Below are 26,514 nucleotides of genomic sequence, written 5' to 3'. Positions count from 1 at the left end.
GTCGCCTAGTGGCGCATTTCCAAACATGCCGTTGAATTAAGGCGAGAATGTACTGTGAAAAGAATGTCTGATGCAGTGAAGAGAAAGCGCGCGCGCGCAATGTATGTACATGATCGCGGTGTCGTTTATACAAGTATAATCCTGCGGAGGATCATCGAAAGGACTACACCCCTACAGTAGAGAGAGTCAAGCTTTGTCACTGGATTGTACTTGTATAGTGAATAAAACCACGCAGTGAAAAGATGAGTCTTCTGCTAGAAGAGGAGGAAATTGACGAGTGAGTGTTTCTGTCATTTGTAATCATATTTTCTACGTTAAGTTTCGTCTCCACGAGAGTGTTTCCTCCCTTTGGTTCAATTTGCAAAAAAGGGCTTGGCTATGCGCAAAATTTTGTGAGATAATAAACAATTTTCGATGCGTGAACGGTTACATTATGATAGTTGTTAATAATAGATTGTTCATAATAACAATTTTAATAATTTACATGATTGTGTTTCCTATGAAACTTTATGAGATTGTTATAGAAGCTACAAGTGTATAATTGCGAAGACATGTGATTCGAAAATCAAGTCTTTTTCGAAAATATAATTTATGATGTAAATAATGATACAATATATCTAAAAAAATCATCATTGTGTTTTTATTCATGATGTCAATATTTTTTTTATTGTTTGATACATACGATAAATTTTTTCAATAGTATACAATTAAAATTATCAATATATGGGATTCCGAGTAATGCTTTCAATAAAATTATAGTATTTATTAAATTTATTAAATGCTTGTTACATATTTGTTCTGTTTTTATGTTTTTATAATCCTTCTTTGATTTTATATACAAATAAATTGATATTTAATAGAAAATAAGAATTAATTTATAAAATATTGATTTCTAATATAAAGTGAAAAAATTAAAAGATTTAATTTTATGGGTGAAAATATCATCAAATAAATAAGGAAAAATAAAATTGTATATATAAAAATATACAAAATAAATATAAATTTATAGCATGTATAATTAAATTTAAAAAATAGGAAAAATAAAATGTACGCAAAATGAAGTTTATATCGATGAAATATACTTATTATTTGTTTACATTAAAATATATTAAAAAACACTATTATATAGATTAAAAGAAAGATAAAAGAAATATTTGAATTCATGTTCATATACATATATATCTTAGCTATCAATGGTCAGCAACGAAATGGACGATCGATGTGATATAACCATGTATTGTAATAGCATACATGTGTCATGATTCTTTTCCTCAACTTAGTTATCTATGCATTCGTTTAATTAAATTGTGAAAAATTAAAAGTTATTTAGATTATCTAATTAATTATACTATTATTAAATAATTTGACTATTTTTAAATTTTAATCAATTTATTTTGAATATGGATTTTAATATGCTTTTCATTATTAAATGACTAGTATATAATATAAGCAGTGTTGCAACTATATGAAGTTGCACTTATACAATTTTTTTGATATTTTATTACTTTTATGTGCAAGTAATTTTTTAATATCGATTTTCCTGTTAAGAAATCTAATTTTTTTACGCAAATTTTAGCATTATAGTCGATAGATATTTTTAGATTCTAATTTAAAAATAATTAAATTCTAATTAATTCAAATAAAATTTTTACATGAAATATACATTAATATATTTACGTTCAATATAATAATTATATATATATAAATAAATTTTCTGTTTTTAATACCCTTAAAATTTAATACTCTTAACATGATTATTGTATTTCATTGAATTTAAGAAAATTTAATTATATAATTTGATGTGATAATTATATTATTTAAAGTGTTTAACAAAATAAAAAGATAGAATAAAAAATCTTTAAAAATATTTTGATATTAATTACAAAATAGATTTTGTTTTAAAATCGTACTACTTACGAAGTTAATAATTATATTTTAAAATTTTTATGTAACGATTCAAAAGTCAATTCATTTATAATTCATCATTTTTTTATATGAATAATATTTTATTCAAAATTCGTAATTTATATTTTAGTAAATTAGAATTATCCAACGACATAGAAACACGAATACAATTGATTTATTTTTATATGTACTAAAATATTTATAAGCATAAATTCTACATTCGATACATATATTTTTTTACTTTCATTAATATTTTACACTTTTGAATATATTTTTTTGAAATTATAAAATACGATTTATTAAATATTATTTCATAAATAGTATTTTTATTAATTTGATAGATATCGATTTTTAAAATTAAAATCATAAATATCGTTATTTTAAATATTTCCAATTTTTTAAAAAATGTAATTTCTTGATTGAAAATCTATTAGATTTAAACAAGAATTGAATTTTAATTTTTTTTCGAGATATTTAAACTGCATAAAAGGCACATTAGAAATAAAAGAAAATTAATACGTTCCAGGATGTAGACAACGCGTGTATCACTTATATCATTCAACATGATTCTATTTTATTCAAGAACTTCAACTTACGTAAAGAATCTTGTTCACATATCATAAAAGATTATTTAAATATGGATTATAATTTGTTTTTTTGTATTTTCTATTATACATACACGATAATAAAATTTTTTAATTAATTGAAAAAAAACAGTAAAAATTATTGTTATTTAGAGTGAAATATATTTTATAATTTTTAATTAACAATATTTCAAACATTTTAACATTTATTTTATTAAAAATAATATTAATCAAAGTTTGAATTAATTCTTTAAGAATTCAAGCATTTTATCTGCAATAACTTAATAAATACAAACTTCAAATTTAATTATAACCGCAATGTAGTATATATATTTATACATATAATATAAATTTATATACCGCAAAATAAATTTAATTAGTATAATATATCTTCGTAAAATATTATACTCATAAAAATAATTAATATGAAATTAATTATTATGTAGAATATCTAGAAAATTTCTGCTTAATTTTATAAATTATGTCACAAAGATATTTATAACTATCGTGAATCTGTTACAGCGCTCAAGAAAAATCAATACGTATATTTAATTATTTATTAATAAATAAACACCAAAGACAATTAAAAATAATATTATCGAATTTAAACTAATCGAATTATGTATATATATATTCATTGCTTAATAAAAATTATCTAAAATTATCTAATAACATCAAATTTCTTTTTAAAATCTATTTTTCATTTTGTCAAGTTAAAGTTATTTTTACGTTTCTACATTAGCAAGATTTTTATTTTATTGCTTATCATCATTTTCCTAAATGATTTAATAAATAACGTAATAAATCGATATGATAACATTAATAACAAAGTAACCAATTCTACAATTTAATAAAGAATATTCAATATAATTAAATATTAATAATATTAATACAATTTGGAAATATTTTGTTTGGAGATTTTTTTAATTTGATTCACAAATTATAAATTATAAGAATGAAAATTTTATAATTTATTTAAATTTTCTGCAATATAATTGTAGATAATTATTGTAATTATGCAATGTAACATTGAAATTAATTGAAAAAAAAAACCATAAATACTGCAATATATTTTTGCTCTATTGAAAAGAAAAAAAACAAAATAATGACAAGAGTAGTTTTCGTTAAATACTTCAATTGTGATAAATGGTAATTTCTATGTTTTCTGTTATTTTCTGTTATCGGAAGCAAACATCTCTATTTAAAATTTTGTTTCGCACTGTTTGCCATGAATATACCTACTGGCCGCACCCTTGATGTGTCTGATTCTTCGGTTTCTATGACGACGAGAATAGAATGTCAGAATTATTTCATTGTGTTTCGAGAGGGTGAGACACGATTCGATTTGAAAAGTGCTCTGTTATAGAGTTATATGAAAAAATCAGATATACTGGTATTTGAAAAATATTTTTGGCGCATGAGAAATGAGTTGTTAAACTGAAAAACAAATAAAATAAATGATAATAATAATATTATGATCAATATGAATAAATAATAATAAAAGTTTTAATACGTTACATATAATATAATAATTAAAAAATTTTAAGATAAAAGTATTTTTCTCTATAATCTTTTAATTGTGTAAAATAAATAGAAATACATATAAATCAAGATTGAATGTTACTTATTATTTTACTTTAAATAATTATTTTATTTTGAAATATTTTTTTCGTTTATTATTTTATTTCAAATGAAAAGTATCCAAAATATTCTCTTTGCGTGTATTCGAACAATCGTTTCCTACTTGAATAGAAAGTCTCAGGTATTTTATGGTGATTTCACTGAGCCTTATTGATTTCCACTTTCTGCTGTGTTTCCACAGACAGAATAAGTACAAGGTAATCTACATGAACGAATAAAAATTAGTAGCATTGAATAGAATATCATTTATTCTTTGATCATATATTGATCATCTCTATCAATTTCTTAGTATTGAAATTTGATATGTTACCAAATATGTTTAGAAAATTAAAAAAAAAGATGATATAATTATGATTACATATTTCTTTTATATTTATGTAACTTTACTTATTTTCATATTTTATATTGATATATATAATATACATCATATAATATATACAACATACCTGAATTTATAATAATTTTTTCCTGAAGATTGGTTAAAAAGAATAAAATATAAGAAGAAAAAAAGTAAAATAAATTTTTATTATCGTTTTGTTGTGCTCTTAAATACGATTTATGGGATTCAAAGAATAAGAAGCATTGAATTCGAGTAATCTTGACAAGAAGCTTCGTGTTTTACTCTAAACTTTTTTTTGAAAAAACTTTTACAAGTTGTTTTCAATTATCCTTTTTAATCTCTTATTTAGATGAGGATTTTAGAAGAAAAGAATCTTCGAGAAAAAATTCTACATATCCTTCTCTTGATTTTCAAAGAACTTCTTTTTATTATCTTTTCTGCAATTGATATTATCTCGCATATCTTGATTGCGTTATCATTTAGACATAACATTTGCTTATTTATTAACTTCATAAGAATTCCTTATAGATGTATCTTTATGTAGATATTTTTATTATATTTATCATGTTCTCTTTTCTTGTTTAATTATATTTCGTATTTTTTTGCAATAAAATTTTAAAACCAAAATATACGACATATTTAATTATTTCTTTTCTAATTATTTTGTTTTACTTAATTATAAGTATATAAAATATAATTAAAAGATATTAATAAAAAAAAATAAAAGACAATATTATGATTTTTGTATATAAAAATAATATATATATATATTTAATATACATTACCAAATTATTATCAAATATGAAAATTATTATTGAAGTACATTATTGTATGTATTAAAGTACACTATTATATGTATTAAAGGTGATAATGTTGTACAAAGTTGGACTTTTACTTTAAATGTTAATCGACCTCCAGCAGAGAATAAATAGAAACTGTTCGTGCAGTATAGAAATTATCGATAAAACAAGCAGTACGCCAACCCTATATAATTCTGAACAAGAACAAAAATACATAAATATACATGTATGTAGATGATGTATATACATATAACGAATAACTTAATATATTATATAATATATATGTCTTATTAAAATTAATTAAAATTTATCTTATCAAATTATATATTATATATTATTATATAGAAATTATATATTATGAATTTTAAGTTGGAAGATATGTTGGATACTTAGGTAACAAAAAAGGAAGTGTCATGTGAACTTATGTTATTCTTTTAGATATGAATATGCATATATTTTTTTCAGAATAAATGTGAAACAGCGTATTTTGTTTGATGAACAACATTCATTTTCACGTATTCTTCTTTTTATTCTTTATATTTCTCACAAAATAGGAGTGTTTTGCAACTGAGAAAGAAGCATATCTGCAAACAAGGTAAAATATTTTTAACTTGGAAAAACATATATGTTATACAAAGCAAATCAGATGATACATTAATATGTATTTTGTACTACAGTAGAATGCAAACGTTTTATTATTTAAAATTTTGCGGACATTCTATTATCCTAATATCATAATTTTTACTAAAATATTTATTTTACATAAATGTAATTAAACTTATTCGAATAAATAATATTTTATAAAATGTCAAATAAAAATCATTATTTACATATTGAATTAAACGAAAATATAATTTTTATAATAACAATTTTATTTTTCAATATAATCAATTTTAATTATTTGTTAGTGAATTGTGTCTATATATATATTATTATCGATGAATTATTTTATTTTTTCTTATTGAATCAGAATTAAAAATACAATATAAATATAAATATCCATTAATATTTTGAAATTATGATTATTTTATATTAAATAACTTACTTATTTGATTTTTTAAAAATCTCAAAATAAACCAGAATAAATTTCATTTAAATATATATGTTTATGAATTTCTTGTAACTGCAGATGCAAAAAATATTCATTAAATAAAAAAACATTGATGAAAGATATTTTGAAAAATCTTCCTTTTATTTTCATTAATAATCTCATTATAATATATAAATAAGAAATGATTCATTTTATCAATCTTACTTTATTCTTTCTAGTATTACTTTATTCTTTCTAATATAATTTTTTTTTCTTTTTTGTATCATATTTTCAACGAAATAATACTATCAATAATTCAAAGAAATTTATCATTGCTATTATTATGTTGTTAAAAGAATTGTTGAAGAAAGTGAAAAACATATGTATTTATTGATATCAATTATCGATATAATAATAAAATATTTTGCAATTAAAACATCATGTATCACAGATCTTGTCAATGATTACATACGTATATCACTGATGGTATACATATGGCACTCCTCTAAATGATAACGTTATCGATTGAAATTAAAATTAATCTTTGTGCAACTTATTGTGCAGAAATTTTACTTTATAAAATAACAATATTTTGTATTAAATTCATTATAATAATTGTAAAATAATATTTTATTTTTTAGTTTTTATTTAAAATTGTAAAGGAAAATTAATTATTAAGTTCACTATTTTAATTACTTTAGTCATTTATACGATTAATATAGATATTAATATAAATAAATATTAATATTCTTTTGATATTTTACTTTGGATATTAAATTTAAAATTAAACGTGATAAATTACAATAAATAAATTAAAAAAAATTATTTATTTTATCTTTTCGTACAAAATATTATTTTGAAAAATATTTGCATAATTTTACATATAATTGTACAATTTTCCAGATGTTTAAAACAACGAGTTTATTGAATCTACTTTTGATTTCATTTTTTACATTCACGAGACATTAAACAAATAATATCTCAAAAATATGTCAAGTAAACTTAAATCTGCACTGACCAGACAATTGATAGACAAATCGATAACATAATGTTTCAAAATGTAAATATATCTCACTAAGATATCTAGAGTTTTAAAGATTATATTATTACATTATCTATTATAATATACATATAATTTTATTATTATTATTATTATTATAATGCTTAATATCCATTTTGTATTAAGAATTAAAAATAAACATATAATAATAATAAATTATCTGTATTTAGTGAAAATCTTTTTTTACATTAAATTTCTTTTCTATTTCGGAAATTTAAAAGATATAAATTTAGTTTTTAATTTTAAATTAATTTTCAAAGAATTGAAGATTTTATTTGCTAAGCTTTTTTTTATGTTTAATGAAAAATATTTTTTTATATAATATTAATATATAAGTCTCTCTCTCTTTCTCTTCCTCTCTTTATCACATTGACATATCTCTTTATTCCGTCTCGCTTCATTTAACGCAAATTTAAATTGTTTATAATATAATAATATTATAAATATAATATAATAAGTAAGGTTCAATCGATTTGTGTATATTTTTGTGTATTAATTTTCGTGATTATTTTGGAACTTTAGAATCAACTTTCTAAAAACATTAGCGAATATATTGACAATATTCTAACCTCTATAATATATAATAATCACAATAAATTATTTCTATAAATAATTGCAGAAATAAGAAATAAAATATTAAGTGAATTACTTGGAATGAATTAATGAATAAAAATTAAAACTGCAAACATAGACTTAGTTCACACAAATGGTATTTATCACTATTATAAATATTATTATCTTTTTACACTAAATTATCTATTAATGAATTTTTAATTGTAAGAAAACTTGTTAAAGATAACACTTTATAGTTATAGGGTATTCCCTAGGTTCTAGGGTATTTTCTTATTCATCATTTCTTTGGGACTTTTTATTTTTTTGTAAGATCATTATTTCAAATATTCAATGAAATATACTATAATAAAAATACATACCTATAATTGATCAAATATTTCTTCAAAAGAAATTGAAAAATATTGCTTCAAGAAAATCTTCATTGGTGTATTTTCAAGAGAAATTATTTTTAATGATTATTTTAATTTTTAAAAATATAACGTGAATAAATTATTATAAATATAGCTGAATTACTTTTGAATCAAATTATATAAAATATGATTTTTAACGAACCCTACGAAACCTCAATAAAATATGAACATATACATTACAATTTTTTTTTGCAAATTAACAATTAATAATTGAAATGAAAAAAATCAATATACTTAAAAATAATTTGAAATAATCAACTTCATTCATTAATATGTATGATATAAAATGATATAAAATTTTATAAAATACTATAAAAATATTCAAATATATTATATTATATTTGTAAAACCGGAATTATATATTTTTTTTCAATTTATTAGTTTTAAAATTCTAAATTATAATTTTTCAAATGCTATTAATAAATTGTTTGTGAATAAAATACAAACAATGTATCATTAATTGACGTTAATTCATCAAATATGTTTATAATTAGAGATAAATTAAGATATTGAGCAGAATACCGATAAAAAAAGAAATTTTTCGTAAAATTTTTGAATTTTTGCACGTAATATGTTTCTTGTTTGACAGGTTTTAATTCTGAAAGAAGATTTGTCTTCGTTTTAGGTTAAACTGGTTTATGTATACATGTATGTATAAACGTTGGCAACGTTAATATAGATTATCATTATATGATGCGTATGTATGAACATATTTTATATTTTTAAAAATAATTAATATTTATTTATTATATAGATACTGTAATTTTTTTATATTTTTTAAATTTAATAACAAAAATTTCTTTATTTTCATTTTTTATTTTATTTTAAGATAAAGAAAATTTAGTGAAAAATATAGTAATATTGTTACTGAAAGTTTTATGTTTACTTCTAGTTTCGAAGTATCTAGTTTAGAATTAAATGTGTTGAGTCAGTAGTTTATTTATTTATCAGTTTCTTTAGAAAATTATTTTATCGATAAATTACTGTAAAATTTTTTGTCTTATTTTTACTTTTAATAATGGGAATGACGATATGTATATTTTTGAAATTCAGAAAAAAATGGTTTGTAGTTTATATTCATATAAAATGTTTTGTTATTTATGTTATATATTATTTATATTATTATATGTATATTTTAATTATAAAATATAAAAAAAATAAAAATATAATTTTAATAATTTTCTTCTAAATAATATTAAAAAGTAATTAAAAAATATATTAATTTTTTAACATTTTTATTAATTTTTTTTGAAGATAGATATGTATATATATAATATTTACATAATTATTCAATTTATAAAATAATTTTAATAGTAATATATTAATAATGAATAAATATATGATGCTGATAAGTATATAATATAATTATAAAGATTGACAATAAGATTTAAGAATATTCAAAATATTTCTTTATTGTCTGTTTATATTTAATATTTTAATCAGTTAATATTAATTTTTTTTTTACGAATTGTATATATGAATCATTTTTATTATTGATATTATTGATCATTTTATCAAAAAATATAATTCTTCCTTTCAAATCATGATTAATGCGATATTTTTATATTTATAAAATATTTATAAGTGTTTACAAAATTTGCAATGTGTAATCTAGATGAATTTGAAATATTTTCAGGACCAAATACAAACATATCAGATATCTTCAACTTAACACATTTACAAAATATTCATGTTCTATAATATGTTAACAATAATTTTCCATCTGAAATAAAATAAAATCTATTTTTATATTGTAAATTATTATGATAGTTTTTTATTTCTAAATTGTGAATGTAATTTTTAATTTATATATAAATATTCTCTCATTTAAATCAATATCATATATTATTGAATATTTATCGATTTAAATCCATGATGCACGTAGTGAACACATGAATAACTAAATGTAGTAACGAAGAATATCAAATTTCTCTATCACATAACTATTAGTCAATCGCTATCAATAATTCCGAAAGAATCATGCATTAAAAATGGTTCAATGATTATACAATCTCAATTCCTTCTAATATATTCAATTTACATGCATTTGTAGCCATTCGCACACTATAGTTATGTATTTATAGGTTATGCAGTTATATTCGATGCAAATGTTTTACACAGTGTTCGAACGAACTAAAATTTGAAGAATAATTCTAGAGATTGAAACAAATACGAAAATTGCTATGCAAAAACTTGTGTCGAGGCTTGATTTTTAAATTGGAAATGACTTAATTTTACGTTGGACGAACTAAGATGTTTTCAGTTTCATAATTCCATCTCTTTTCATCTACCTCAAAATTAAATTACTTGCAATCTCATAAATAAATTCCAATCGATGTTTTTGTATACCAACTTTCCTTGTTCGTTTTAGTTTCTAAGACTTCTCTTTTCTACCTGCTTCGAACATCGTGTACACGTGATTGTTTGGCAGCCAACAGAGGACGTGGTGGGAATATGGAATGGTCGAGACTCGATCCAGAGGGGAATCGAGATATAAAAGTCCCTCGAAGCATCGCAAAGATTCTATTCAGAGACCGGTACTGGTCGACATCGTTCGGAGAGCTTTACTCTTGGCGAGATTCCGACGTGTAATCGTGCAAAAGTCGTGCAATCAGTCACACTTTTATTTTTTTCGAATTTTCGTTTTTTTTCCTCGTACAATTCGTCGTGTCATTTCAATATTCTGCTTAGGGAAGTATTTGTACTCGATATATCGAAAAGCTTCAGTGATCAAAATGCCTACTTGCGCGTGTGAAAATCGTTTCTTGGACGAAGAAAGCCACGTATGTCAACTGAAACCGCCGGTTGAAAATGACGAGGAAGAGACACAAGAGTATGATCCTGCAGTTAGGTATTTGATTTTTTTTCTTTTTGTTCTTTCTTGAATAAGATATGTGGAAATAGAAAAAGAAACATTGAATAAATTTATTAATTATATTATCGTTTGAAAAATTCGAATCACTTATTTGATAAAAAAAATGAATTGTTAATAAAAATATAAATGAATGAGTTTTTATATCAAAATACCTATGTAATTACTACAGAAAACTTTAGATAAATATTATTATTCATTCTTATTTAAAATATTTAGATAATTCAATTATATATACCGTATTATTAAATTCTTGTTAATTATCAGAAAAAATTAAATTATTATTATTATTCATATTTATTTAAAAATGTTTGGATTTAATTATATATATTAATTATACATATTAATTATATGTGTATATACATTACATATTATTAATTCTTTCTATTCATTTCAATTATTCATTGAAAAGATAAAGTATTTTGTTTATTATAATACATTAAAATAGAATTGAAATTTATATATATATACAATAAACTTGAGATTCGAATTAGTTGTTATAGTTTTAAGTGTAATAATTTATTGTACATATATCATCCATTTTAATATTTTTTTTGTTTCTTAGTCTGTATTTTGTTATATTATTTTATCTGACTTTAAATTGATGAAATTGATTTAAATTGATTAAAGATAGGATTTTGTATAAGCATCAGATGTAAACGTTTAAATATACATATAATATTACATGTTGTGTTTGCGCCAAAGAAGGTCTGCAGATATATTTTCTAGAAACGTCAATTCGTATATGAACTTTAGACAAATATAATTTTAAACCAAAGTATTTTAATAAATTTTCTTATTCTAAAATTATTTTTTTTTAAATTATTTGAAAAATAATTTATTTTTAAAATAAGATAATTTTATACGAAAATTAAATCAATATACATTTACAATTTTTTATTTTTCCAAATATTTTTTTTTAAATTCTAATTGATCAAATAAAGAAAACAACGTAAATTGAATGGTCCATTCAAATTAATTGGAAAACAAAATCTTGATTATGTATCAATAAGCTACATGCAGACAATATAATACTCTTGCAGATTTGCAATATTTCTTTCAATTCGACATTTTTTTCAAGTAACGAAATCATATGATGTGCATTATATCATTAGAAATGCAACGGCGAAAGTCATGTGCATTGAGCTTTAAAGTATAAAGTCTAGTACGCATGAACGAGATGACGATAAGATAATTATATTATTTTTAATGCCTAAGATCATGTAAGTATTCTCATTATGTAAAGGTTTCAATATTTTTCGTTGTATGCCCTCAATGATTGTATATATCTATGTACCAAATGCTTGGAATAATTTTTAAATATCGAATCAATTTTAAACTTTAAATTAAAATATTTTATTCGAATCCAAAACATAATCTTGAGATGCAATAGACACGACATGGTTATGTACAAATAGACTTTAATGGTTGTTGTTCTTTAAAGAGCCTAATTGCATACATCTAATGAAATCGAATCAACATCGATATATTTTCATTATTATATATATAAGTTGATATGATAATATTGCATTGTTAAATGTAAGTGAATAAGGATTTCTAATCTATATAAAATCATTCATGTAAGTTTAAAAAATAAAAAAAAAATAAAAAAAAAAGTTTAAAACATAACTTTAAACTAAAACGAAATAAAAATTATGAAAAAAAAAAAATGGGGAAAAAAATGAAAACTACTAGAGAAATCAATTATGTTTTTATATTAAGAGTAAGAATTAATCTGGAAAAAAGTTGCCTTCGATAAAAATAAATAATGATAAAAGTATGTAGATTGATGTATAAAGCTCAAAGTAGAGGAGCAATAAAGAATAATGAAAATTAAATTAATTATGTTTAAAACTTGTTATATTACACTATATTCATGCTTCATGCTATATTATGTTTAAAACTTGTTGGTTTTCTGAAAAAATTTTATCAAATACTTTAGAAAATTTAAAATATTATCAAAAAAAGAATTTTAATAATAAACATATGCAATATATATATTATTTAAAATAATATTATTAAAAATAATAATATTACTAATTTAATTAATTTAATTATTAATTTAATAATTAATAAAATAATGATATACATATATATATATATACATATTGAATTCTTAAAAATTATTTCAGAGGAGAAAATTTATTAAAAACAGAATGTTAGGAAATACGAAATTTTATACATTATTGTTTCAAAATGGAAATTTGTAGAACAATGAAGTTGATAAAAGTATTGAATAACCAATATCTTGATTGTCTTAAGAAATTTCGTAGAAAATATGTTCGATAAATGATTTTTATTGAAAATATGAAAATATTCAAAAGTTAGAAATAAATTTAATATTATAATATATTAATATTTTTTAGCTGTGGTATAGTATATCTATTTTAATTATTACAATTTTTGTTTATTGTTATTACTGTCTTTCAAAGATAAATATCAATTCAAATATATAAGAAAAAATAATATTAACAGCAATATAATTATTTTAGGAAGAGAATATACATATATGTTTATATATATGTATATTATCTTTGCAAATTTCATAAAAAGTGAAAATTAAACAATTAATTTTTCATAAAAAAATTAACATTAAATCTAGCATTCTTCAATGTATATTATTATACGTAAATATAATATATATATATATATATATATATATATATATATATAATAGTTATTAAATAATTAGAATTAAAATATCATGTATGTAGATATATTACAATATCAAAGTATTATATTAAAATATTATATTATACATATAATTAATTATATATAAAAATAAATAGATATTTTTATCTCAATAAAAATATAAATTATATCTCGAATATTTGTATAATTTTAGTAATTTTAAAAATAAAAATCTGTTTTGAGTAATAAGTTTAGGTTAAGTTAAATTGAATAGTTCTTGAATATATGATAGAATTCATTCGATTAGCAGAAAATTGTATTATGTTGTAAAGTTATATATTTTATTTTATTATTTTAAATAAGAATGGTATTGTTCGTTAATGATACTACTTTTAATTGAATTCTAGCTTACATTTAACTACATAAATTACGATTCCATTAATATATCCAATTCTGAAGTTTGATTTAATTACCAGGAAATCATGCTTCTCGTTTACGAGTAAACTTAATTTTGCAACACCGTTCAATTACAAACTACGGATGGGATTTTGCAATTTAACGGAAGCAACAGATATTTAAATTCTCAATTTAGCAGTTATCTAAGAGGAAAAAGGAAAAAAAGATATGAAATTAATCTATTAATGATCTATAAATAATAAATAGAAAATAAAAAAAATTTTTTTTTCTTTTTCTTTATTATTATATAAATCATATCGTATAAAACTTAATTGTAAAATTTTTCTGAGATAATTCATTCATTCATCTTTTATTTTTCAACATTCAAATAATTATAATATTTAAAAGAAAAGAGATAGTTATCAAATAATATATATACTTCGAAATAGCAATTAAAATTTAATTTAGAGAGATAAACGATTGAATTCGAGTTTCAAAAATAAAACAACGCATTTAAACAAACAAGTAATTAAGTTATAATAAGTTTATTATTTAATTAATTTGTACAGATTATTAGAAAAAAGAAAATAAACAAAATTTAGAGGTTTTTTTTAGAAAAAATTTAATCTTAAGAAATTTGATCGTACTATCATCAAAAAGATCATCTTTTTTGCATCATCTTTGATATTGATAATATGGATAATTTAACTGATAATTAAGTCTCTATTGAATTTTAGTTTTATGCGAAAACAAGAAATTAATTAAATTATTTTTGAATTCTATATTGAATTATATAACTTTTTTTTAATTTTCTAATTTTGCTTGCATTTTTTGTTTTTTTAGATACAGAGATGGATCCGTGCGACTTCGAAACCCAAATATTGAGCTTATGGATCAAGATATACTCTATCATCTTGCTCTGGGCAGTGGTTCCCACGATCTCGTTGAAATGTTTGGAGACGTCAAGGTAAATGAAAGTAGTAATCAATTTTTTCACCAAAATAGAATAATTGAATAGATACTTAAATTGATAATTGAATAGATGTTTGAGTACTAATTATTGAACAATTTAACTAATATTTCTTATTTTAATATAAATCAATTATTTCTTATGTAGTTTACATATAAATCATTTAAAAATCAAATCATATTTTTATATTGATTTTAATAAAGTATATATATAACAATTTAAATTTTTATTTAAATAGCTATACTATTTTATCCTATTAGTTGAACAAAAGATATAACTTTAAAAAGAACAATATTTTATAAAATATTATAATTAATTATTGAATAAAAACAATAAATTACAAAATAATTTATATTTTATAAAAATTATTGCTTTTATTGATTTTATGTTCTATAATATATTATATATATATATATATATATATATATATATATATACACATAAATATTATAATATTTGAACAAAAATATTAAATTTTATCTATTTACTTAATCCAAGATAAGATGTGTTATATCCTATTTTATTTAACTTTTAATGATTCCTATTTTATGGCATATCATAATGTTCTTATATTTTTCTATTATATTTGGCTAATTTTAATTTTTACTATTTTATATGTTTCAAATAGTACATTCAGATTATTTTACAAATTTTGCAATAAGTTAATATTTATGTTTATGTTTATATTGTGATAGTAGTAATCATTATCTGCCAATATTATGAAATAAAGTATGTCATAATGTTTAATACTTAATTAATTCATAACTGATAATGAAAAACTACGCATAAAGTTGTATAATGTTGTATAATAAGTAGTAGTGTTTCTCAATTTTTTGTATAGTATTTATCTTATTTATTTGGGTAGCTTAATAATTTGTGATTTTTCTTTTCATAGTTAAAAAAAAATTATTTTTAATATTTTCCAAATATTTGCAATGGATTTTCAGTCATCTTTATTCATTAAATATCAATATTATAATTAATAAATGTTACAATCATTAGAAAAATATTGCGATATCAGAAATAGACACGCGTTTAAAATTTTCTATAAAAATAATTAAATAAAAAATTAAGATTAATCGTATTAATTCTTAGAAAATGATTTGTGATATCAAAAGTTGCGAGATATCATGTTAGAAATTTTATTTCCAACTATAAATTATATAATATATAATTATAATAATAGTTTAATATTAAAAACTATTATATTATTTGTATTAACTAATATTATATTTTATTTTATTTATATTATTTATATCGTATATCATTTTTTTATCTATTCATAAATTTCTTTTTTCTTGATTTTTTCTATTGACAAATTCATTTTTGAATTATTTTTATGCGAAATTCAACTATTAATTATATCTATTATATAATAATGACAATATTTTATTAAATTTATTATAATTATTTATTAATAAAAATCTTGAGTCTATTATAATTAGAATGTCTTATTGCGCATAAATTAAAAAAAAAAAGTTCAATTAAATATTTCAATTTTTTTATACGTTTTAACACATGTATCATTGAAGAATAAATCATTTTCAATGTTCAAAATTCAAAGTTTATTTAAAAGTTGCATTTTTTCATATTGTAATAATAATCATTAATTTCTCTAGTTTCTCTTATTATCAATTTTATTTTATAAGTAACAAATATTTGCTACGGAGTGCTATTGTCTTCTATTGTTATATATTAGTACCTATTATTAGAACGTTCTTTTCTATTGTCTTTCCAATGTTACATAGCTTCAGCAAATCTATTGATTTTGCGTATTATTATTATGATCAATAAACGATTATATCATACATCTTTGCACTTTGACGTAATATATTAATCATTGATCGTATGTTAATTTATTTGATTGGATTATCATGAATTGCAAATGTTTATGTAAATATAAATTTTTATAGGAGATAACATTAAATACAGTCTAGATAAAATTATTTTATGATTTAGTAATATATATTTATTTATTTTACTGTTTTTGCATAATACGCTTTTCAAGTCTATCTTCGAATATATGCGAGAACATCTTTCTTGAGAAAGTAACGAGAAATAGATCTAGAACGTCAGTCTTTTAATTGTTTAAAAATTAAACAAAAATTTGCTTGATTTTTATTTAATTAGCTTGTCATATTTTCTTAGATAAACTAATTTTCAATAAAAAAAGATTCATCATTACTAAATTAAGAAAAATGGAAATATAAGAATTTCCTTTTTTATATTTTACCAAACTATTTTCTTTATCGAGCTATTATCTTGAATTTTTTAATTGTAATCTGTTATATTTGCTGATTCCATTAAAAACTGAAATAAAAATATATATTTTCTTCGATAAAAATTGATGAAACTTTTGTCGAATTGTGCATTTAACTTCTTATTTCAAACATTATTATCTTTATTATCACATTTATCGTATTAACAATAATATTAACACGATGTATATTCTACACGAGTAACATATCAAATATTGAAAAAATTATCAACAGTACTTGATTCTTTCCTTTTGAGATATTTAAAAGTGGATCACTTGAAGCCGCAGAAAAATTGCATCGTTAGCATTTAATGCTATAACTTTGAAGATATTTGCATCTATTCAGAAAAATTACACGTTTACAAGTAAATTCAAATAGCAGAGTTAAATGAATCATCGTAAATATTATATAAAATTCATAAATTCAATAATGGACGAAGCTTTTGAAGATGATGGAAAATTTTTGACATTGATATATTGATTCTTTGAATGATTTAAACACTCGATATAAATGAAGATTGAATTTTTTTAAAGCATAATAAAAACAAATTTTCCTACATTTTCTTAATAAACTATTGATTCACTAACATGAACTGTTATTATATTATGTCGTTGAATCAAATATGGGCGAAATTTATTTCAAATAACAATAATCATTATTTTATAATCAATGTTTCAAATAATATTATTTTCTTTAATTAAATTGGACAAGTAAATAATAAGAATTGATTATTTGACGAAACATTTCTTATTTATTAATTGTAAATTTGCTCTTTAAATGAGATTGGATTATTAATAATATTAATAATATTTGATGCTATTAACCATTATTTATTTATCAACTAATTTCCTCGAAATCAAATGACAAGTAATCGTAGAAAACGATAAATGAATTTATTTTGTGTGAACTTGGATATAATTAGTATTATTTCAAAAGTGGATTTTTTTTCCATTTAAAAAAAATAATTTTAAATTAATTCTTAAATATCTGCTTTGGACGAACGTCATCAACATACGATTTACAAACACATACTTTTTTTTATCGCGGCGGCTCCTTTCATGTTATCAACGAAATTGTGTATTCATAAAGAGATCAATGAGGAGTTCGCCATTAAAAGTAGAAAGTACAGTGTTTCACGACCTAAATAGAACAATAGGCGAAACTTCTGTGCGCGTTCCTCGACTACACGGGGGGTTGGTAATCCTCGAGGTATTATTTCGTACGTATGTTGCACGCCAACTATATTCACTCACGAATTGTACGAATGTTCCATTTAAGAAAAGAGCAATTCCACCGTAACGAACACCAAAAGACGCGTCTCGCTCTGGTTTTGTTTCACTCATTTAACGATGAAAACGATTTCTCAACTCACTCATGTATGCACGAAACATATTTCACCAAACAAAACGCAATATAAAATTTTCTTTAATCTTTTTAATATGGCTATTGTCAATGGAGATTTTGCACGGCTGTCGTCAATAAGCGATTTTTAAAATAATAATTATGCTTTTGTTATCAAAGAATATTTGTCCATAACGTTTTTATAATATAATATAACTTCTAGCAAAAAGTTTTCAATCATCTTTCAGAATACATTTTTTAAAATTGAATAAAGCGCAAGTTAAAAAGTTTATTAGATGATATGTAAAAAGAAAATAGTAAAAATCTATAAATTTCAAATTATAGATTTAAAATCTTTGATACAAAATAAGTAAAAGTTAATTCATCAAGCAGTTGTTGTACTCGCAAAATTGTTCCTAAACTTATAATATTTGATTTAATGTACATTTAAGCAAAAAGTACTTTGTGAAATTCTTTTATATAAACTAGATAATCATTCATATTTATTCCTCGATAAATTCGTGTAAATGGAATACTATTGTATTATATTTTATTTATAGAATAAAATATAATTATTAAATAAACAAATACGATTTAAATTATTGTACATATTTTGTTTTACAGTTTGTGTGTATGGGAGGAACGCCGAAGCGTATGGAACAATTCGCTAATTACATAATGAAGGAAATAGGTCATAAGCTTCCAGCTGGAACAACACTTCTTGATATTAGCCAGTATTCGTATCGTTATTCCATGTATAAAGTTGGACCGGTTCTTTCTATTAGCGTAAGTATATATAATATTATTTCCGTTTTTAATCTCTTAAAAATGTCAACAAATGTTAACAATTAATATCTTCTGATTTTTTACTTTTATTACTATTATTTTCTAATTATTGTATAAATTTGAAAAAGAGTAAAATTTCGTGCGAAACGTTTAAAGATATTGATTTAATGTAGAAATATGTAAATGCCATTTAATTTTAGCTTGTATAATTTACAAAATGTTATAAACATACATCGTTTCCTTCTCGCGTTATAATTTGAATTAATTATTTTTCAAAATGTCATGTATTTATATTATTTAACCTGGATTTAATTAAACGTTACACTTTCGAAACGAAAGCGTAGTTGAAATTGGAAAGCTTTCATTGAAATCAAATGAAATATTCTCATGCGATATTTGCTCATGGTTAAGTCGGATTCAATTTAATCGAGTATTGCATTTCGAAGATCGGTTCGAGTGTAATTAGCTTATATAATTATGTCGAAAAAACGTTTGGAAAGATGTTGAAAATTGTTCTCTTCTAAATTCAAAATAATATTCTCGAGCAAATTCATCCAAGAAGAATAAACATTAAAATTTTCCTTATTTTTATTTTCGTTGAAACATATATTGTATTTGAAAATATTTAAAATAATATTCCACAATGTTAAGGGATAAGAGATAAAATATTATATTCAATATATTATTTTAAAGAGATAATTTGTTGATCTTGTTTTGAATTTAAAAAATTCATTTCTCTTAAAAAGATTAGAGAAATAAAGAAAAATCTTGTTTTTTGAAGGAAGTTTAAATTAATAAAAAACTTTCAACTAAATATCAAATTTTTAGTTATCGATATAAATAAAAAATAGAAGAATTATAGATTCATTTTATTAATATTAATCAATATCATATGAGATAATATATGCTCGAGTTATAATCAAACTATAATCAAGATTCCAGTCGAAGGAAAAACATGGAGTCGAGTATTCCACGCTAATCATACGCTTTTTTTCTTTCACCATGTTTCACTCGATTCGTCTATAGAATAAATTGTTTTTTATCGATACTTTGTGTACATCATCGTTGAATGATGCGAGAAATATAGAATAAATTCCATGATCGTAATGCAGTTCATTTTTTGCAAATGGTGCGAAAAGTAATTGCGATGGTTTATCATACGACGAATAAAAAGAAAGGAAAATTCAGAGGGAAGAATTGTTCCTCAAGTTCTTTTTTTAATCTTTATATGTATAGAATATTCGCGAGACATCTTTGGACGGTTTAGAGACCAAAACAAACACAAAAGTTGGTATGCAAAAATGTTGATGAAGACCTATTATTAAGTTACAAGCAATTTAAGTTTGCGATAGATGAAGATAAAGATAGAAGTGCGAGAGAGTACAAGAAAGGTATTAAGAACAGTTACGAACGATGACCTACTATATAAATTGTTGCTAATTTCGGATCCATATACATGTGTTAATTGAATAACATTTTTTTAACATGATTCAAACTTTGATTTAAATTATCTTATTAAATTATCTTTTAATAAGATTCTAATCTTGAAATCTAGACGCATATTACACGATATATACACGTAGCAGATACGTCAAATTTAAAAGGATTTGAAAATCTTTTGATAGGAAGATATCTTGATCTGATTGGCATAAGGGGAATGCAGAGAATATATTTTTCTGTTTAGCATGGAATGGGCATACCATCGGTTGGAATTTTGCTTCACGAAGTGATTAAACTGATGTACCATGCAAAGGTGAAAGATCCAATATTCTTCAGGATTGGTACATGCGGAGGAATTGGCCTTGAAGGTGGCACTGTCGTCATTTCTGAAGAAGCAGTCGACGGAATGCTGAAGTCTTATTTGGAACTGGTAAGAAATTCTTCTGAGAAAAACTCCATATTCTTATTCTTGTGGCAACATATTTTCTGGAAGAAAACTTTGTTTTAAGAAAATCACGTTTTTCGACATTATGTATTTCAATAATGGTGATATATTATATATATTACAATATTAATATACGTATAAACTTATTAATCCATCGTGAACGACATAAGATTCGTACGATTTATTTTCGTGCTACTGATATTTTGCTATGTATAAATTTCCAAGATGAATTAAGAACGAATCAAATCTTTTTATATTTTTCGAATACATTTAATTTATTGAAATTAATTAATATAAGCTAGCTTCTTTAGTTTTAATAATTTAATATAAATTTTGTCGAAATCTACAAGAGTCTGTACATTAAAAATATCATCCCTAGATTAAAATAATTTTTTCCGAATTAAAAAAAATATGATCATATGTGATATTAAAAAGAAAATATTAAATTGTTGAAAATATTAAAAATATTGAAAAATACTTTATTAAAGAGTTAAAAAATATTAATAAGATATGAAATAATCGTTTAATATATAATTTAATATATTATCAATAATATATTTTAATTAGTAAAATAATAAATTAATTTATCTGCTTTTTTTAGCCCGTGCTTGGTAAAATGGTAAGAAGACCTGCTAAATTAGACAGACAGCTGGCTCGTGATTTGAAAACACTAGCACATCGTGACAATCCTTATGACACTGTAATCGGTAAAACGATGTGTACTTACGACTTCTACGAAGGACAAGGCCGAATGGACGGTGCATTCTGCGAATTCACGGAAAATGAAAAAATAGAATACTTAAACAAGCTGCATAAAGCTGGCGTAATAAATATAGAAATGGAGAGTCTCGCATTTGCTGCTCTCACACATCATGCGGGCATCAAAGCTGCTGTTGTTTGTGTAACATTGATAGATCGATTCAAAGGAGATCAGGTATTTTCACGTTGTGAAAACCGATTTTATATTTTATAAATTATAGATATAAATATATCAATTCAAACATCACATATTTTTTAGTTTTTAATGAATTTACAAATTTCAATTTGTTTGATTTTAGATAATTAAATGTTTTTACAAATATTTCCTTTTGAGAATATATTTTTAATGAAGTTTATTGGTAATAGATTTAGGAATTTATTTATTATTTATGTAAAAACTAAAGAAAGTTAATTCTAAATTTTAAAAATTGGAAAAATTATTTTAGACAATTTATAGTGTATATTTTAAATTATGTATATGATTTTGAAAATTTATTAGTAAATAATATTTTATAATTTTAAAAGTGACTTAAAATAAATCTTTTCTTTGAAATATTAAAAATTTTAATAAAAGTACTAATAAAGAAATTCAAAAAATGAAATATAAAAATCTTTCTAGTTTAATAATCTAATTTAATTGAAAAAAAAAATAAAAACATGTTAATAACAAGTAAAGAAATATTAAATCATTTATGATAAATTTAAATATATTTAAATTCATAGAAACATGAATAAATATAATAGAATTTATCAATATTTTTAAATTAAATATAATATAAATATAAATCTTTAAATATCTCAATATAAAGTCTATTTATTCTACTTTTGTTATAAATAATCCATACTAATATTTTTAATTCTAAAAAATTTTTTATATTTATGTTAAATATATTTATCATATTTAAACCTAGATTGTAATATAACAATTACAGTAATATCTCTTAACAATTATATTATTTTTAATTTACATTTGTTATTATAGGTATTAGCACCAAAGGAAGTTCTGGACGAATGGCAAATAAGACCGCAAGAATTAATCGCACGCTATATAACGAGATATCTTCAACGAAAAGGCCGCCTCTCCTTAGAAGGTCATGGATCGATGTGTGTCAAGAGTCCACGTCGGTTTAAATTGGTACAACAGGAATCGGAAAACTATGATTAAATTCAAGACATATCAAATACAGGAATTGCTAAGAAAAATCATTATGGATCTTGTTAAGAGAAGAATGTACTATTATAGTACAATGAAAACGCACGGATTTGTTAATTCTATCAACGATTGATGTACTGATCAAACGTCCTTTTATTCTTTTACATATGTTCAAGTATCATTGTCATATAAAAAATTTAATGGAAGATGTTTTACCATTATTTTTTTATAAAATGAATTATTATTTAGTTCTTTAATGCAAGTTTTGTACCAAAAAAGTATTTCTTGAAAAGTATTTAGATATAAAAATAAAATTTAAGTTATATATTGTGACATTTTCTAGTAAATCTTGCATACTTAATTATCAATATTAAATAATAATTCGATATTGACGATAAAATAAGTTATCATTTAACTTATTAAGAAGTTTTTTGCATCTTGTAGAAAATATTTTTAATGTCTTTTTTTTTGTTTATATAATTAATTGAGTTTTAAACACTGTGTACTTATACGATTTTTAATTTAAAATTTTAAAGTTCCTTTTTTAAGTTTTACGATAATTGCGAAAAAGAAGCTCAAAGAATCATAAATCTCATCAGTTTTACTGCATTATTATGATGCAGTGATCCAAGTACAAAACAGGCAAGATATTTAAACATATAATTACCAAAGTACATGATATATCTACATTCTTAATGACGACCATACTTGGCCACATATCTATTGTCCGTGTATTTTCTGAAAGTTTTATTTCAGGCTGCGATTATAATTATATCACATATAAAGAAGATTAACATTCATCGACCAAGAGATTTTTATGTTTGAAACACGCGAATATAACACATATTTTTTACATAAGGCGCTGAAGTTCTATAGTAAATCTATGAACGATTTATTGTAGACCTATAGTATTCGCAGTTTTATTAATTCTATAAAACTGCAAATTCTTTTAACTGTGTTTTAAGGACGTATAAAATATCTTATCGATAATGTTAAGATTCTATGTATTAGTAGTTGATTAGAAATTTAGTAGTACATTCCACATAGTTAAGTAATAGCATGTGCTTTCGTTCGATCAACATTTATATGAGGTTTTTATACGTATATGTATGTATTGTACACTATCTGTATAAAACGTATAAAAACCTTAATATTTAAAGTTCATCTGAGACTGGATTAGAAATTTTAAAAAAAGTAAGAAATATAAATACATTAATGAAATAATACAAATTTTGACTTTTTTGTTCTCTAGTGCCAAATAATAAATTTGAAGATTAATTTATTATAATGAATTTCTTAATCCTGTCTCAATATTATAACTTGTTGAAGTTTTGCAATCAATTGCAAACATATTAAAAATGTTGGCCATCAAACAATCAGTTGCTATTTCTTCTATAAAAAAACAAAAAAGCAGAATTATAAACTCCTTTTGTAAGGAGTTTAAATAAAAAAATTAAATGTAGCTAACGTTATTACTTAGCAGTTTTGGGCTTTATTCTTAAGAATTACGTGTTATATATATACACATATATGTATATTTTTAAAGTATATGTGTTTTTGTATTTCAATAGAAATTTGTTGATCAAAAGATATAATGACTCTTGTTATGAGATAAAAGTAAGAAAACAATAGCTGATCAAACAGCTATCAAATGTCTAAATATAATTAAATGCTATATTATTATACATTATTATAATGACGATTGTTAAAGGTTTACTATAAACACATCTTTTACTTATTTTTTTAAAAATAATTAAGTTTTAGTAATATTGTAAAATTTTTTATTTCATATGTATTAAATGTTTGATTTATGTACATAGATAGAACGTTATAGCTTATAACGTTTTAATTTATTTAAAATAATGAAATGAATGCAGATAGAAAAATATTAAAACATTTTTAATTTTAAATTGCTTATAAAATTTGTAACAATGTTCCATAAATTGTATATTCTATGAATGTGTTCAATGATAAATATTTCTCTAACAATCACGCCTTATACTTGTTAAAATTTTTAACGAAAGTTTATTTTAGGCTCTTGCTATAAACTTTTAGTATTTCGAAAAGTTAAATGAATTTTTTATGAAAAAAAAAAAACTAGCACGCGCTAAGTGTATCAAATTTTTAAGTAAATTATGTCAACTAATAGTAGATTATATCAATCAACAAAAATGTTAATCATACTATTTGTTTTTCTTAAATTTATTTATGAAATTATTATGAATATCATATTAATTTTTTATTTTAATCATTGTCACAAAAAATTCAGGGCCATAAATTTGAAAAGTATCTATCTAGTAAGTTTTTTCTATAATATTTTTTTGTTAAAAATCGACATGTTCAAAATATTAATATTTAATAATTTGAAAATAAAAAAACGGATGAACATTTGTAAAATATATCATAATTACGCACAATTATCAGTTTAATGTTTATTGTACAACTTTGCATAAAAGTCATCATAATTGTTAATAAAAATTGTTGGTGTTATGATCATAGTTCAGCCTGGAAGTTCTACACAATATTTAATTATATTTTTGTGATTATCAATTTCCCTTATATCGTGTTTATAATATATCCATGTATAATCGTAGTTAGCAATGTTATACATATGTTATTGTACAATACACCTTCATTGACATTGTTGAACGTCGAATGTAAACAATTACCTTCATAATATTAAATTCTTGGGAGTTAAACAACAGAACATGAAATCGAGGTTATCTCGCCATTTATTCTTAATCAATTATGATCTCCAAGTCATTGGTAATTGCGAATAAAAAAAATATTGATATTCGTATAGACAAATTTTGCTACTTGACATATCGAATGTTTTGAATCGATTTCAATGTTCTGTAAACAGCCTAAAGTATATACAAATACATAATTTAGAAATGTTAGAAATTATAGAGTTGAAATTTATCCTTTTATTTGATAGTAAATACATTTTGTTTTTAATTTGCATATATTTATACATGATTTTTTTTTTATAATAAGGATAAATTTGATAAATAGAGAGCTGAGAATTATAGTGATATAAGTCATGTAGAAATTATTTTGAGAAATATAAATGTATGTACAAATAAATATTTAAGAAAAAAATAATTTTCTTTTCACATT

General features: G+C 21.6%; 1 protein-coding gene and 1 long non-coding RNA gene across 3 annotated transcripts; one reads left to right on the top strand and one right to left on the bottom strand.

Moving 5' to 3' along the window:
* Positions 1–74: 74 nt before the first annotated feature.
* On the top strand, positions 75–25,892 carry LOC100867437 (uridine phosphorylase 1). Of its 2 annotated transcripts, none has more exons than XM_086910171.1 (6): positions 75–277; positions 15,086–15,209; positions 19,436–19,597; positions 21,282–21,467; positions 22,084–22,416; positions 23,224–25,892. In XM_086910171.1, the coding sequence occupies exons 1-6, from the start codon at positions 243–245 to the stop codon at positions 23,404–23,406; spliced, it is 1,023 nt and encodes a 340-aa protein (XP_086766297.1). In that variant the 5' UTR covers positions 75–242; the 3' UTR covers positions 23,407–25,892. The 2 variants fall into 2 exon arrangements, with proteins under 2 accessions (XP_086766297.1, XP_086766296.1); XM_086910170.1 differs by lacking the exon at positions 75–277 and adding an exon at positions 10,862–11,194.
* Positions 5,692–11,156, bottom strand: LOC147657393 (uncharacterized). The gene is made up of 2 exons (XR_015292588.1): positions 10,738–11,156; positions 5,692–5,854 (listed from the first exon to the last, which is right to left on the bottom strand). It is a non-coding gene; the product is annotated as an uncharacterized LOC147657393 (long non-coding RNA).
* Positions 25,893–26,514: the final 622 nt, after the last annotated feature.

Source organism: Apis florea, unplaced genomic scaffold, assembly GCF_048593485.1.
Source record: "Apis florea isolate Af1SG1 unplaced genomic scaffold, ASM4859348v1 contig_3170_pilon, whole genome shotgun sequence".
Lineage (NCBI taxonomy): Eukaryota > Metazoa > Arthropoda > Insecta > Hymenoptera > Apidae > Apis > Apis florea.
This window is presented reverse-complemented; position numbering and strand designations above follow the sequence as displayed.

Bases quoted from the DNA above. Each gene is read 5' to 3' on its own strand.
- LOC100867437 (XM_086910170.1), top strand. From the start codon at position 11,079: ATGCCTACTTGCGCGTGTGAAAATCGTTTCTTGGACGAAGAAAGCCAC. The intron at 15,210-19,435 runs GTAAATGAAAGT...TTTGTTTTACAG, and splicing joins AAATGTTTGGAGACGTCAAG to TTTGTGTGTATGGGAGGAAC. The intron at 22,417-23,223 runs GTATTTTCACGT...TTGTTATTATAG, and splicing joins ATCGATTCAAAGGAGATCAG to GTATTAGCACCAAAGGAAGT.